The 15,762-nt window shown below is 36.1% G+C and overlaps 1 protein-coding gene across 1 annotated transcript in view; it reads left to right on the plus strand.

The window, feature by feature from the left end:
- Positions 1–15,762, plus strand: part of LOC122473605 (mucin-19-like) — a 102,135-nt gene that overhangs the window by 35,483 nt on the left and 50,890 nt on the right. Inside the window, exons 29-33 of the mRNA XM_043564258.1 lie at positions 4,783–4,821; positions 5,587–5,682; positions 7,678–7,773; positions 8,219–8,317; positions 9,558–9,623. Of these exons, the coding sequence (XP_043420193.1) occupies positions 4,783–4,821; positions 5,587–5,682; positions 7,678–7,773; positions 8,219–8,317; positions 9,558–9,623 (396 nt within the window). The remainder of the gene's footprint in view (positions 1–4,782; positions 4,822–5,586; positions 5,683–7,677; positions 7,774–8,218; positions 8,318–9,557; positions 9,624–15,762) is intronic.

A 15,762-nucleotide genomic window follows, 5' to 3' on the forward strand; every position in this document is an offset into this window, starting at 1 on the left:
GTTGCACATTTCTTTGAGTTAAATAGCATAGGAGTGAAGTGTACTTTTAATTAATTTAGAAAAACATTGAAGAAAACTTTAAAATCACAAGGGAAGCAATTTGCAAAGCTTAAGCTTTTCTCCATGCATTATATATCTATTTTTTTTCTATACAGTAAATGCTTTCAAAGGGTTAAAATATCCTGAGAGATGCCTAGCCAACCATTCCAATAAGTATGTTAGTTTTAGAAGAAATATTATGCAATTATGGTTTTTTTTCCTGTTGAAATTGACAGATCTTGACACAGAGCTAACACTTACTGAGCAGTTTTCTAAGTATTTGACACATATTATCTCATTTGATACAGAAAACTCTGTGAAGTAAGTGCCATTATTTTCCCCAATTTACAAATGAGGAAATGGAAGCACAAGAAGTTTAAGTTATGTGTCCAAGGTTGTCTGCTAATAAGAAGCACAGAGAGGATTAAAATTCAGGACATCTTTTTCTAGATTCCAGTCCTAATGCTGCTGTGTATTTAAGAAAGAGAATAAAATTGAATTTAATATAAATTAGTTATTGAAATAGTTGCATATAATTTCAGATTCCAATTTCAATTTGGTAGTTGTGTTAAAATTTATGATTTATGTAGTAACTTTCTATTAAACTATAAAAAAGCTCATTGACCATATGGGATATTGGTTCATATAATTAAAAAGTGGGTTTTGTGACATAATGATTTGATATCTTAAAATACATTTTTTTTTACTTTCTCAAAAAGTTAAAATCTTAGAGTGTTACAACTAATTTGCATAAGGAGCTTATTCTAAAATAGTATCCATCATAGAAAGAAAATAATTACATTGGGATATTATAGAGAGTCACCTCAGTGTAGTGGGAAGTAGAAGCAGAAAAATAAGAATTTGAATCTCTTCTGTTCTATTTACTAGCTGTATGACCCTAGTTTAAATCTTCAAACACTCTGAACATTAGTTTTCTCATTTATTGAGTGGGAAGGATATAATATCTTTATTATAGGACTTGAGTAAAGAGTAAATGTAATGGTGCAGCTTAGAATAATACACAGTAAGACTCAGTAAAATCAACTCTATTATTACTAAGTTTTTTTTTAAGTTTATTTACTTTGAGAGAGAAACAGAGAAAGCAAGTAGGGGATAGGCAAAGAGAGGGAGAGAATTCCAAGCAGGCTCTGCACTGTGAGCGCAGAGCCTGATGTGGGGCTCTCACTCACAAACCGTGAGCTCCTGACCTGACCCAAAACCAAGAGTCAGACACTCAACTGACTGAGCCACCCAGGTGACCAGTTACTATTAACATTTTTATAAAGAATAATTTATTGTGTAAATGAACTTAGATTTTAGCAAAGGAGTTAAGTATCTTTTATAATCAGAAACCCAACTACTTTCTGGATCAAAACCTGGGTTATTTTTTTCGGAAATACCATATTTTAGAAAAACTGCAAGCTTTGAAGTACCAAAATTGTTGTTTATTAGGGAAATATTATGGATACTCCTTAAGCTTATCTTTCTGAAGTTAATATTAAGCAAAATGGAATCCACTCAGGGAAAATGGCAAAATAATACTTTTATAAAAATTAAAATGATTCTTTAATCAGAAAATCTTAGTAGTAGCTGGAAAATTAATTGCAAGATTTTATTTTAATTATTCAGTCTATTATGTGGTGGAAAATAAACAAGGTAAATTAAGTTATTTTTTAATTAAGCTTATGAGGTAAAAATAAATCAACACAATCACTTTGAAAATTTTTGGAGTGGATTATTAGTTCATAATGCACAGAGCTATCAATATTTTGGCAGCTCTTATTATGAGCAGTTACCTCTTGGCAACAAAGCAGCTGATACATAGTAATTCACAATATCAAGTCCTTTAAGCATATGTGTTCATTTGTAAGTGAAGGAAAATATTAACTGTGATTGCAGCGGTTATGGATGCCAAAATTAATGAGAACAGTAATGCTTTATCAGTTTTGGTCATTAACCCATGAAGAAAAGTGGATTCTTCTCTATTCATGTTAGTAAAAACTTATCCATATTTTTATCACTATATCAACAATTTTAGACATATCTTCCGAAGTTTATTTGTGGGGGGAAATAACTGCTATATTATATATAGTAGCCCAACTGGCATGTACTCCAATCTGTGACTAGTTTAGATAAATCTTCTGGCCCTGATTTAAGATGGGTCCTGGAGATCCACTTTGGAGCCTGTTGCCATGTTAGCCATACCAATCGCGAGGAAAGGCCTATAAATGTGTTTTCTCCTTCGTATGCTAAAAATATTTGCAGTCTGTGCTCTACCATCTATGGTGAGCCACTGTGTTCCCCTTGACTCCATTTGATCAGAGAATATTCAAATGTGGAAACTGTGGAGAAGATTTTGATTCTGTTCCATGTGATAATGCTGCTTTTAATTAAATGTTATTGTGCTCAATTTGAAAGAGCTCAAACTGGAATCACTGCAGTTCCCTAAAGGTTATATCTATACTGGGAAATGAAATCTGCAACATATTCTTTTGAAGTATCACGATGTATCCTGCTGCATCATTATAATCTTGATAGTCTCTGTGGGCCATGGAACAATAGTCTTTCTATGTGATCCTTGCATCCAGATCAGCAAGGTATTTTAATTCAATGTCCAATTAATGTGTTCATCCATGAGAAAAGATAAGATCTGAATTGGTCTGTTGGTGGTCTTCTTGACACTGATTTAAAAATTCTTCTCAACTAAAGCTTGACACTAATTTTGAGAATTTGCACATAAACCTTCTCTCAAACTACTTAACATATTTATAATATCCATTTTTTTTCAACGTTTATTTATTTTTGGGACAGAGAGAGACAGAGCATGAACGGGGAAGGGGCAGAGAGAGAGGGAGACACAGAATCGGAAACAGGCTCCAGGATCTGAGCCATCAGCCCAGAGCCTGACGTGGGGCTCGAACTCAAGGACCGCGAGATCGTGACCTGGCTGAAGTCGGACGCTTAACCGACTGCGCCACCCAGGCGCCCCTATAATATCTATTTTTGAAGTAATCAAGAAAGGATATTTTATTATTTATTTGATGTGATATTATATATTTCTAGTCTAACATAACATTTCCATTGATATAATGAATGGATAATTAAAAAAACTACAAGTGGTGGTTCATTATACATAGATATTTTATACATAATATTTTTATATTATATAAAAAGCCATTTGGGTTATAGTCCTAGGTACTGGATGACTTGGATTTAGTCCCAGCGTTGTCACTGACTAGCATCTATCTTGTACAAATCACATAGCTTTTCTGAGCCCAATTCTTTATATGCAGAATAAGCATAATATTTTTCCTTCTTTCCTTCTATTATCAAATACTTATCAATCACCTATTAGGTGCTAGGCACTCTGCTATCATTAGAGATATAAAGATGAGTCAAAATAGGTACAATCCCTGTGTTCATAAAACCTATAGTCTAGTGAGAAAGATGGATATCAATCAAGCAATTACAAATACAAATGGAAATTTCCGTCAATGACAAGAGCTATGAAGTGCTTAACATGGGGGTGAGTTAGGTGGAGAAGAGATTTGAACAAGTCAAGATGGTCAGGAAAGGCTGAGGAAAAGATGAGTTGAGAACTGACCAGTGAAGGTTTAACTCAGAGAAGAATAAGGAACTGTGTTCCAAGGCCAGGGAACTGCAAATAGCAGGTATGAGACGCTGAAAAGCAGCCATGGTGGCTGAACAAAGGATGAGGATCAAATAGGGAGGTTGTGTGAGACACTTTTTCTTCTTCTTTTGTAAGTTGCAAAATACTATAATATTGTAAAGTGTGAATTTCCATATAAATGATAGACTTGCAGGGCTTTTCAATAGAGACTAAGATGAAAATACAGAAAATAGCTGATTTTGCTATTTATGAAAACCAGAGATTAACAAAGGCTTAATTTTGAGTACACCACACCCCTGTCAATAAACAGTTAATAAGCTGTTAATGTATTCCTGGCAGGAATGGTTGGAGGGGCAGGCACTGGGAAGGCAAAGTAAAAATATGGCCTCTTCCTTCAGGAGTTTACTGGTAACTACAAATTTATCTCCATAAACCTACTATATAAAATTATAAAAACAAATCCTAAAAAATATTCCTTCTTCCCACTACTCCAAATATAGACTAAATGCCACTCGGTAGACAACTATGGAAGGCACTGACCACCAGAAATAGAGTAAAAGAAGTCATTAACTTCAACATTAGCTTCTGCTAACACAGAATTAACTTTGTCATTATTGATATACATTTATTGCATTTACCTTGCATTTGGAATTCAGCATATGTGTGTATAGTATACACATGCATATCCATGCCCCTTCACACATACACATATGCATTGTAAAGTACATTATGATATCATTATTTAATTTTGACGTTTTTTTATTTTTGAGACAGAGAGAGACAGAGCATGAACAGGGGAGGGTCAGAGAGAGGGAGACACAGAATCTGAAGCAGGCTCCAGCCTCTGAGCTGTCAGCACAGAGCCTGACACGGGGTTCGAACTCACATACCGTGAGATCATGACCTGAGCTGAAGTCGGACGCTTAACCAACTGAGTCACCCAGGCGCCCCATGATATCATTATTTTAAAACTGAAATCAAATTTTATTATTAACTCTCAGTGCTAAATATATTACAAACTACTACATATCGAAAACTAACAATCCAGCAATCTTTCCAGTATTTTCCCTTGAGGTCAGACAAATTTACATCATTTCTCTTTTTCTTATCAGGGACAACTCTAACTCTTCTGGGTGAACCTTTTACTACAGGTTAGTATATTAATTCCTGGTTTTATATGTGAAAAAAAATCTAACAGGGAAAATTATTAGTAACTTTGGGGTTTTAAGAAAGAATTTATATGAGAGTTTTGCTTTTGACACAACGTTGCGAACAAGTAATTTATTAAGCTTTTCCCACTGATTTAAAATTCTTTAAAAAGCCTGAATTTATCTTGTTTTTGACCAGTTTATATTGGCTGGCTATAATATGGTTTCTAGTTTTATTTTTTTTCCTTATCAGTAACTATTAGTAGAGTATAACAGAAATAAATAACATCAAGCTCAAAATTTAAAAATGTAATATATAGGATAAGAGAAAACATGTGTATATCGAATGATGTATTTTGCTCTTTTAGGCATTCTAAGTGTAAAAGTAGCAATTAGCTCTTTCATGATATTTCATCATTGTTATTATCCCTGAGTGACAGTGTGATTAGAGCTTAAGATTCCATTTATTTGAAAGCAACCTCATTGAGACAAATATATGAAGACTTAGCATGACCCAATTTAAGATGCCTAGAACATAACTGTAAAAAAAAAAAAAAGCAATAACAACAACAAAATAGTAAAAACTAAACCAAAATCTTTGAGGAAATTATAGTAGAACAAAATCTTAGGGAACTCTGGACAAAAAGTCACTGGATTCACACTTTCATTTTCTGGAGTGGGAACTGACTGAATAGTTAAATCACCCACCCATTGGAAACAAAATCCAAGTATACTTGACATGGGAAGCTCATTTCATGTTTTTCGCAGGTGTTATTGGAACTCCCGTTCCCTTGACCGTCAGTGCTGGCACTGCAGGCACGACTGTAGTGTACCCCGCCCCGACCAGTCCTGGGCACATGGCAGGTAAACTGAATTCAGAACAAGGTATACCATCCACAGCTAAGCAACTGGTTTCAGGCAATGCTTCTCAGGACAATATTGTATAAAATAAAGATATCTGAGTTAGGTATAATATCAGCCTTAGGTATTTTTTATACATAATTAAAATGTAGAACTTTAGGGGGTGCGTGGGTGGCTCAGTCAGTTAAGCATCCAACTCTTGATTTTTGCCTCAGGTCCTAATCTCACCGTTTATACCATGGAGCCCCACACTGGGCTCTGTGCTGACAGGGCAGATCCTATTTGTGATTCTGTCTGTCTGTCCGTCTCTCTCTCTCTCTCTCTCTTTGCCTATCCCCCACTTGCACTTTATGTTGCATTTATATATTCAATAATATTTATATGGCACACTAAAACTTCTGAGTTATTCTCAAATGGAAAATATGTAATTTAATTCACATTAACACCATTAAGTATTTTTATGCCCAGAAAGAAGAAAATAATAAAAGGTCTCAAAACTGGCAGAGGCAGGATTAGAACCCAGAACTCTTATCCTCCTCTGTAATGGCCCCACAGTTTTGTGATCTGTGCATAAGAGCATGCATCCAAGAAAAGCCAGTGAGAATATGCTTATCATTGTGCATCATTGACTAAATTTTAACTATTGTTGGTTTCAAGAATAAAATATTATTGACATTTTTTTAAGCATAGATGATTTTAATTAAAAACAAACAAGCCTGCCCCTTAATCAGTCAGTAATTTCAAACACCTCTTAAAATTCCTCTGAGTCACATTTGCCTCTGCCTCTTGCTCAGGTGTTAAACAGTTTCCATTTAATACCTGCAGTTGTCCACATGGCTCATCTTCCTCCAACACAGGTGTTCAAAGTGTGGTTCCAAGACCAACAGCCTCAGTGTCTCCGGGGAATTTTTTAGAAATGCAGATTTTCAGGCCCATCTGCTTTGATTCAGAAGCTTTTGAAGTGAAGCCCAGCAAACCATATTAACAAGCCCTTTAAGCAACTGATGCATATCAAAGTTGAGAACATTTCCACTCTTTCCCCACTTCTGTCCCAATTTACTCTTTAGTCAATACCACGCCAGAATGAACTTCCAAAAATTCAACTGTCTTCAGGTCATTCGACAATTGTTCTGATTGCTTTTAGGATAAATCAAAACTCCTTTACATACCATTAAAAATCATTTCTTTAGTATACGCAATGGGACTTTGCTTTACATATTTATTAATGAATCCATGGCCTGGTTTTATTTTCCTACATTTGTTTTCCTCTAGCAGATTTCTTGATTTAAAATTTTTGTTTTAAATACTATAATAAATTACAGTTTACATAAAAATAACATATTAAAAGATATAATGTACAGTAGCACAAGTCAAGAAACTGGTCGATTCCAGTTAGATCAGTGAATTTACTGAACTCTTAGGGTAATGACCATCTAGTTTATATTTCCAAAAATTTGAATCAGAATTACTGGGTCATGATGATGAGTCAATCAGCTATCTCTTTTGGGGATCAGACAATCTGTACAATGGTTTTGAGCAGGGCTGCTCCAAGTTTGGTCCACAAAGGTATGCCATCCAGAACTGTTTGTTTTACTGGTCCATGATGTGGTAAGAATTGAGCAGCGGTTTGACACAGTGATTTCGTATCTGTTGAATAAAATTTTATGTTTTCTTTGGTTTCCCTTTTAAAATTTTCATTTCTTCACTTTTATGGCATTCTCCCCCTTCCTCCTCCCAAAATAAGGCAGATTGGAAATTTTACAAAATTTCTCTCTTACCACAGTTGATTTGAGAAGCACATTTGGAGTATCAACTCCAGGGTGAGACTGCCTGGGTTTGGCTCCTGGATCTGTTGCCAAATAACTGGGTGGCCCGGAACACTTCACTTCACCACGTCATCAGTGGGAATGATAATACTGCCAGCTCTGGCGGATTTCTATAAGATTAAAGGAGTTGATTTAGGTCTAGTGTATTTCTGAAACTGCTGTATTTTATCAGGAGGAACAACAGGCAGCCCTACTGCACCAGCAAGAGGAGTTGAAGACAGCACACCCAGGGAACCAAGCACAGGGGCGACAAGCCCAGGGAAACCAGGCAAGTCAGATAGATACACATTTTAGCGCCTATTAAATACACTGAATATACCACAGGTTGAACTAAAGATTAAGCTCTATGTGGGGCACCTGGGTGGCTCAGTCGGTTAAGCATCTGACTTCAGATCAGATCGCAGTCTCACAGTTTTTGAGTTCAAGACTCACATCAGGCTCCAAGATGCCCTCGCGGAGCCTGCTTGGGATTCTCTTTCTCTTCCTCTCTCTCTGCTCCTCCCGCACTCTCTCTTTCTCTCAAAATAAATAACCTTAAAAAAAGATTAAGCTCTATATGATATTAGGCTGATATTAGATATCTAGCTGCAGAAATCCTAGGAGTCCTTTAAGATTCTTTTGTCTTGAAACCTCAATACTGTCCTATCAGAAAAGAGTGATATATAGAATCCTGCAACTTGAGAAGTAAACCCCTTTCCCCACTGTTGTGTCAGGGACCCCAGAGGTTTCAGAGGGCTTCACAACAGCACCTGGGCATGAGAACACAAATGGAGACACAACTGCCCCAGGCTCAACCGTGGGAGGCAGACCAGGTATGGAAGTGCAAGGTCTAAAGCATCTTCTTATTGACCTTAGGGAAGCTGCCAGTGGCTTCTGAGTGATTAGTTTTAATTATTGCAGCACATATTCAGTATCCCTGTTTTTATGAGCTTAATGGCAGTGTTTCTCCAACATCAGCTCAGATGTGATATAGAGCAAAACATGATATATTTTAAACTGCTAGATTCCTGCTTGAGGACTTCTGAAACTGTGAGTCTGGAGTGGGATTAGGGTCATGGTTTCCAATCTTGGCTACAAATTAGAACTGAGTAGAGAAATGAACAAATATATGAAACAATATGTAAACAAATATATGAAAAGTATTTTGAAAGCAGAGAACAGCACAATCTGTTCTGCTTCACCAAAGATCATGATTCATATTTAGTTTTTATTTTGAAAGGGACTACCGGATCATCAGCTAGTGATACAACTAGACCCCCAAGTAGTGAAGTGACACAATCTGAAGGCAAGTTAGGTGAGTAGAGAATGTCATTCAGAGACCATGGTTTTTGTAAAAACAAAACAAAACAAAACAAAATCCCCCAAACAAAACAGAAGAGTCTTTTGTCAGAACCCTGCTGATTTAACTTGTTTTGGTTAATCGAATGCCCAAGAAGGATGTTGAATGGTATAAAAAGAATTAAGTTTTCAGTATGATATTTTTTTTCTGGTTTCTCCAAATCTTCCCTTCAAAAATGCCAAAGTACTAGATTAAAGCTACAGTAATGTACATGCTTTCCCAGTACTGTGTTTATCAAGTGTAATAGGAGAACCTGTTGGAACTACCACTGGAACTGGTGATGGCATCACAACTAGATGACCTTTCACTGATTGCAGCCCAGCTGGGAATTCAGCAGACAAGGCACAGGCTCACCTGGGCATTTTGGTGGTGCTCCATCATGAGCTTAGCTGAGACCTCAAGTTTTTATGAGACATTTAAATGAATTTAGCAATGGCTATAGTTTTAATGGCTGTTATTTTAGGACAAATGAATATGAGTAGCTTGGGCATTTTCATTACAACCATCGATGAAGACTAGAATTTCCAGATGAAAACACAGGATGTCATTTAAATTTGAATTTCACATAAATAAAGAATACTTTGTTATAAGTATGTCCCATTGGGATGATTGTTGTTTATCTGGAATTCCAATTTAACTGGATGTCTTGTGTTATCATTTGCTAAATCTGGCAACCCCACTGTGGACTGAGCACCATTGTTCTTCTCAATTAGGAACAACTGAAGGGGAAAATGCAGCCACCACTGGAACTGTTGGTGAAAACACTTCCCGAGCCTCAGGTACTGAATGAACATAATCAGAATGAATCCGGACAAGAGAAATGTGATTTCTTTACTTACGATTTTTACAGAGACAAAGCTTCCTGAAGAATTTAATTATCATTATTTGTGTAATGCAAAACTGAAGAAGATCAGAAATAAATCAAGAGCTATTTGTTGTGTGTGTAACATCAAACTGATGTTACACAGAGCATCAGACTGATGCTCCAGAGAACACAGGAGAATAGTAATGTACTTGTTTTCTTAGAACTTGTTTTTTGAGCAGGAGAAATGAATATTTATATACATGCAAAGGCAAATACCATGTAAGACAGAAAACAGTCAATATCAAGGAAATGTTCAGTGACAAACATTGGAGTGGGAACTCAAGAGGAAATTCTAGTAAGAGAACTGATTAGATAGGGTTAAAAACAACAGGATTATTCTAGTTTGAACATTATATGATATTATGATCAGTGTACTATTACTATATCTATACACTTTAACAAGCAAAAACTCAAAACATAAGTGAGTTGGGTGGAATTTTAGGGATATATTCAATTTCATGGGAATAACAACAGTCATTTTTCAGTTGTTGCGGTAATATGTTTGAAAACAAAATCTTCTCTCAGCCCAGAGACCCAATCCATAAAGGTAGTAGAGAAAGAAAACAGTTTTATAATTGAATGAGCCTTAACCTAGAAAGTGATGCAAATTACAGACAATTTACTAAGAGATTCTAAAAACAGAAAGGAATCTCACCAAGCAGACAACCTTTACATACATATTCTCAAGAAAAATTATTACTAGTTTTGAAGTAAGAGGACCTTAAAACCCCATTTATTATACATAGTTCATCTTAAATTCACTTAGTAGTTGGGATGACAATTTGGTTAGTTGATTTTATACGGGAGAAAATAAACTCCAGTCTTGAAGGAGGAAGGTTTTTTTTTTTTTAATGTTTATTTATTTTTGAGTTTATTTGAGAGAGAGAAAGAGAGCACCAGCAAGGGAGGGGCAAAGAGAGAGGGAGACACAGAATCTGAAGCAGGCTCCAAGCTGTCAGCACAGAGCCCCAGACTGGCTTCAAACCCAAGAACTGAGATCATGACCTGAGCCAAAGTCTGACACTTACCCACTGAGCCACTTGACAAGAGGAAGTTTTATAACTAGAGGGAGATAAGGGTACTATCTCCCTTGATGTTTACATTTCAAAGAGCCCCCAGGTCCTTGAGAAAGACCTAGAATGACCTAGGTCATTAGGCCTATTTAGATGTTTTGAAGATTTGCACACATTTCAAAGAAAAAAACCTAAAATTACAAATTTGTTCTAAGCAAAGGAAAGGGAAAGTCTCTTTCCTTACTTTCATCAGAAAGAATTAAGCCTTTTGTTTTAAATTTTCATTGTCCTTATATAAACCATCCTCAAAAGATGATCAATTTCATATTTTAATTACCTAATTCTTCTTTCTATTGTAAAATTAAGCCATGCCTAGGGTATTGCCTAAAGCCACTTCCAGAACCAGAGGTGACAACACCCCTGGGGAAGCAGGCACTAGAACTCCAAGTCCTGGGAAAGCAGACAACGCTGGTCCTGACTTTCCAGCTGTGTTCAACCATACCTTCCTCAGCAGGGTGTGATCTGGACTAACCTGGTTTTTAATTTGCTTTTATGGTCTTAGAATTGAGTAGCCTTTAAACTCAAAGACCCAATGGGGAAAAAGGAGTCAGGAAAATGTTGGCTGCATACATTAGATCTACACACACTTCCTTCTACAAACCATAAATATCACAGAGCCCACACCTAGAGTGGTTAGAAGGAGAGAGGAGACTAAGACTTCAATGACTGGGAAAGATGACTCTGGGGCTCATAGTGGAGCTGAGATTCAGGTCAGGGCATCCAAGAAGAAAGGAGAATATAAAGAAGTGCTTAATAGTGGAAGAACATAGATAGCATCAACTAGGATTTATCCCTGGAGGGAAAGGGCCGTACCCTGAATGGAGACTACTGAGAGAAGATCTGAGACCTCACAAGTCAGAGCTCTTGTGGATGTGGAGTTGAAAGAAATAAGATTGGAGAGTTCATGGAATGAGGACTGGCAGTTATAGAACCATGAGAAGGCACTAGACTGTGTGAAGGCAAGGGAAGGGCACTGGAAGGTAGAAGAATCCTTGCGGCCTGGGTGTCAAAGAAAAAAGAGAGATATATTTAAAGCCGAGAACCTCAAGAAAACAGGATAGTAATTAAGAATTAGAAGACAGACAAAGGAAAGAAGCCACTTAAAAAGAAGTTTCTCGGGGTGCCTGGGTTGAACATCGAGCTCTTCATTTTGGCTCAGGTCATGATCTCATGGTTCATTAGTTGAAGCCCCACATCAGGCTCTACACTGACAGCATGGAGCCTGCTTGGGATTCTCTCTCTCTCTCTCTCTCTCTCTCTCTCTCTCTCTCTCTTTCTCTCAAAATAAATAAATAAACTTTAAAAAATAAATAAAAAGAAGCTTCCCTTCACCATAACCTAAGACGAAGCTCCTGATCTGCAAAATGTGGTGAGCCATTGCAAAAGCCTCTCTGTCCCTACTGCATAGGATCTCCTGCCATCATTGTTTCAAGAAAATCCAATACAAAAAAAAACATGAAAAAGAAAAAGAAAATGCTAATATCTATATAAAGCTATTCACTCATATATATTTTGAACAATTTTCAGCAACAGCAAGCAAATTCTAAAAATCTAGTCATGAAACAGAGGAAACAGAATTTAAATTAAGAAATAAACTGCAGATATAGGTCTCAGAACTATAAATTATGAAACTTGAGGGTAAAAATAGATAAACAGTAGGAAGAAGTTAAATTGGAACTAATGAAAACTCAGGAGTAATATTGGAAAAAAATTATCTTAAAAATAAGGACCAAGTTACAAGCTACCCAAAAGAGAATATACATGATATTGAAATCATAGCAGGAGAGGCAGAAGACAGAATTGAAAAGATCCCCCAAGGGGCGCCTGGGTGGCGCAGTCGGTTGAGCGTCCGACTTCAGCCAGGTCACGATCTCGCGGTCCGTGAGTTCGAGCCCCGCATCAGGCTCTGGGCTGATGGCTCAGAGCCTGGAGCTTGTTTCCGATTCTGTGTCTCCCTCTCTCTCTGCCCCTCCCCGGTTCATGCTCTGTCTCTCTCTGTCCCAAAAATAAATAAATGTTGAAAAAAAAAAAAGAAAAGATCCCCCAAAATATTTCAGACTTAAAAAAAATAATAAAGTGGATCAGAGAAAGACATAGTTGCAGGAACTAGACAAAAATATCCAACATATATATATATATATATATATATATATATATATATATATGTATATTTCAGTTTCTGGAGAAGAAAAAACAATGAAACAATGTGTAAAACTGTAAGTCAGGACAAGTGTCCCGTAATTAAAAGGGAAATCCTAAATTTACATGTTGAAAGGATCTTCCATATATCAGGAAGAATTAATCCTGAATGGTCAATTTGGTGAGTTATTTTAGAAAAGTGTCAGATTTGAAAGATACAGTCTCTGGACCTTGAGGCAAAAAGAAAAAGTCTTTTAAAATGAAAGAAATTCAGGTTGGTATCAGGCTTAGTGAGATAAAGTAGGATCATTAAGAAACTCAAGGAAGAGAAATGTAGGCTAAGTGTTTTTAAATCGAGCTAAATGTAATTCAAGTATCAAGCTATCGGGAAATACTTGAAAACATGAAGGAATTCAGAGAAATATACACCCATGGAGACCTTCATAATAAAATCACTGTAGAGTGAGTGCATTAAGCAACAAAGAGATGCTTTGAAAATGACCAAAAGTTATAGCACTATTTCCTTTTAAAGTTTATTTATTGGGGCACCTGGGTGGCTCAGTTGGTTAAGCATTCGACTTAGGCTCAGGTCATGATCTCACTGTTTGTGAGTTCAGGCCCCTTGTTGGGTTCTGTGCTGACAGCTCAGAGCCTGGAGCCTGCTTCGGATTCTGTGTCTCCCTCTCTGCTCCTCCACTGCTGGTGCTCTGTCTCTCAAAAGTAAACAAAAGTTAAAAAAAAAAAAAGAATTGTGAAGTTTACTTATTTTGAGAGAGAGAGAGAGAGAGAGAGAGAGAGAGAGAACACTAATGGGGGAAGGGGAGAGAGAGAGAGAGAGAGAGGGAGAGAGAGAATTCCAAGCAAGCTCCTCACTGTCAGCACAGAGCCAGGAACCTGACACAGGGCTCAAACTCACAAACCATGAGATCATGAGCTGAAACCAAGAGCCAGTTGCTTAACCAACTGAGCCACCCAGGTGCCCCTATATAGGGCACTATTTTTAACTATATCTAAAATTAGAACAAAAGTTGAAAGAAAGGCTGAAGAAAAATACATAAATGTTACATATTTAACCAACTAAAAATATCATATTAATAAATAGATAGGAATAAGAAGGAAGATGCGATAATCTTATTGATTAGATAGTAGTCAAATTATTTAAAGCCCATGAGCCAGATAAGAGAAATTCACATTTATTAAAGAAGTAAAAACAATGAATATTAAGAAAGAAAATGGTATTTAAAGTGGAAAGCACAGAAGAAGAGAAGGGAAGAAGAAATAATAATACTTACATTAATAATAATTATTATATAATGATAAGTATGTAATAATTATTATTATTTGTTGAGAAACAATAGATACTACCTGAAAGAAAATTGGGAGTGTGCTAATGGGATTATATAAAAGTGTTACTGTGAAAATAGAACCTATCAAAATAGAAATAAAGAAGCAAAAAGCAAAAAAAAAAAAAAAAAAGGGAGCAATTTAAGAGTGCATAGCAAATGACAAATGGCTGAAATTGGAATCCAAAAGCACACTAAAATAATGTTTAAAAATAGTTTCTATTAAGTTTTGGTGAAAATTTTTTCAAAATTAGGAAGTCCACTGATACAGTTCATAATAGGGCCACCTGGGTGGCTCACTTGGTCAAAAATCCAATTCTTGATTTTGGCTCAGGCCATGATCTCACTGTTCATGTGTTTGAGCCCCTGAGTTCAAGCCCCATGTTAGGCTCTGTGCTGACAGTGTGGAGCCTGCTTGGGATTCTCTCTCTCTCTCTCTCTCTGTCCCTCCCCTGCTCTCTCTCTCTTAAAAAAAATTATATATATTTATGGTTCATACTAATAGAGCTAAGAGAAATAAAAAAAACTAATTATCTACATTCAGGCTAAAAATACATTTGATAAATTTTCAATAACCATTTCAGATGGGAAGAAAAAAAAAATCCCGAGTAAACAACCTGCCTGAGCAGTATTCAAATGTCAATACTTTTCCTAGAACCAGTATCATGCAATTCATTCAATTAAGTGAATGAATCACTTAACATCTGTAACTTCAGTTTTCTTATCAGTAAAAAATGGGAATGTAATCTATTCAGTAGGATTGTGATGAGAATCCAGTGAAAAAATAAATAAATGTATGTCAAAGCACATCTTTGGAAATGTATAAAGGGTAATATCATTGATGTAGAAAAACAGATATTTTGGTAATCTTTGGTTGGAAGTTCATTTAAGTCAGATTTGGTTATCTCATAGCTTAAGATATTCTGGGAATGAACCCAATCCATTTTTCCTTTATAGCAGGTACAACTGGAACATCTGGTGGTACTAGAAAGATTGCCATTAAATTTTTTGTTGTTCAGTATTTGTGCACTGTTGGGTTTTCAGAACAGCACATGACAGTGTGACAGTGATCTGACAGTTCAGGTGTTCCCTGTTACTAAACAAGACAAATGCAGCATTTTGAATCTGATGTGGCCAATGCAGAAATCACTGGAATGTTACCTGATACAACTATAACTGAGTTAATTAAAAATGTAATAGTAACCATCTAACATTTCATCTTATATTTGGTCCTTAAATGTTGTTTTTGAGTTAGGGATGTTTCCTCATCCAGTTAGTTACATTTCTTCATCTAAGGTTTGAGTGGCTCTACAAAAAAATCACTTACACAACAAACAAATATAAATACAAAAGTACTAAATAATAGTATTTCCGCATTTCATTGATTGATAATATGATTTTCCCATAACAGAAATATTTGAGAGTTCAATAAATTCTTTTCTTTGTTGAATAATAGGCTTCTGGATATTAAATGATTCTCAGCCATCAACAGGGATGT

Source organism: Prionailurus bengalensis, chromosome B4, assembly GCF_016509475.1.
Source record: "Prionailurus bengalensis isolate Pbe53 chromosome B4, Fcat_Pben_1.1_paternal_pri, whole genome shotgun sequence".
NCBI lineage: Eukaryota > Metazoa > Chordata > Mammalia > Carnivora > Felidae > Prionailurus > Prionailurus bengalensis.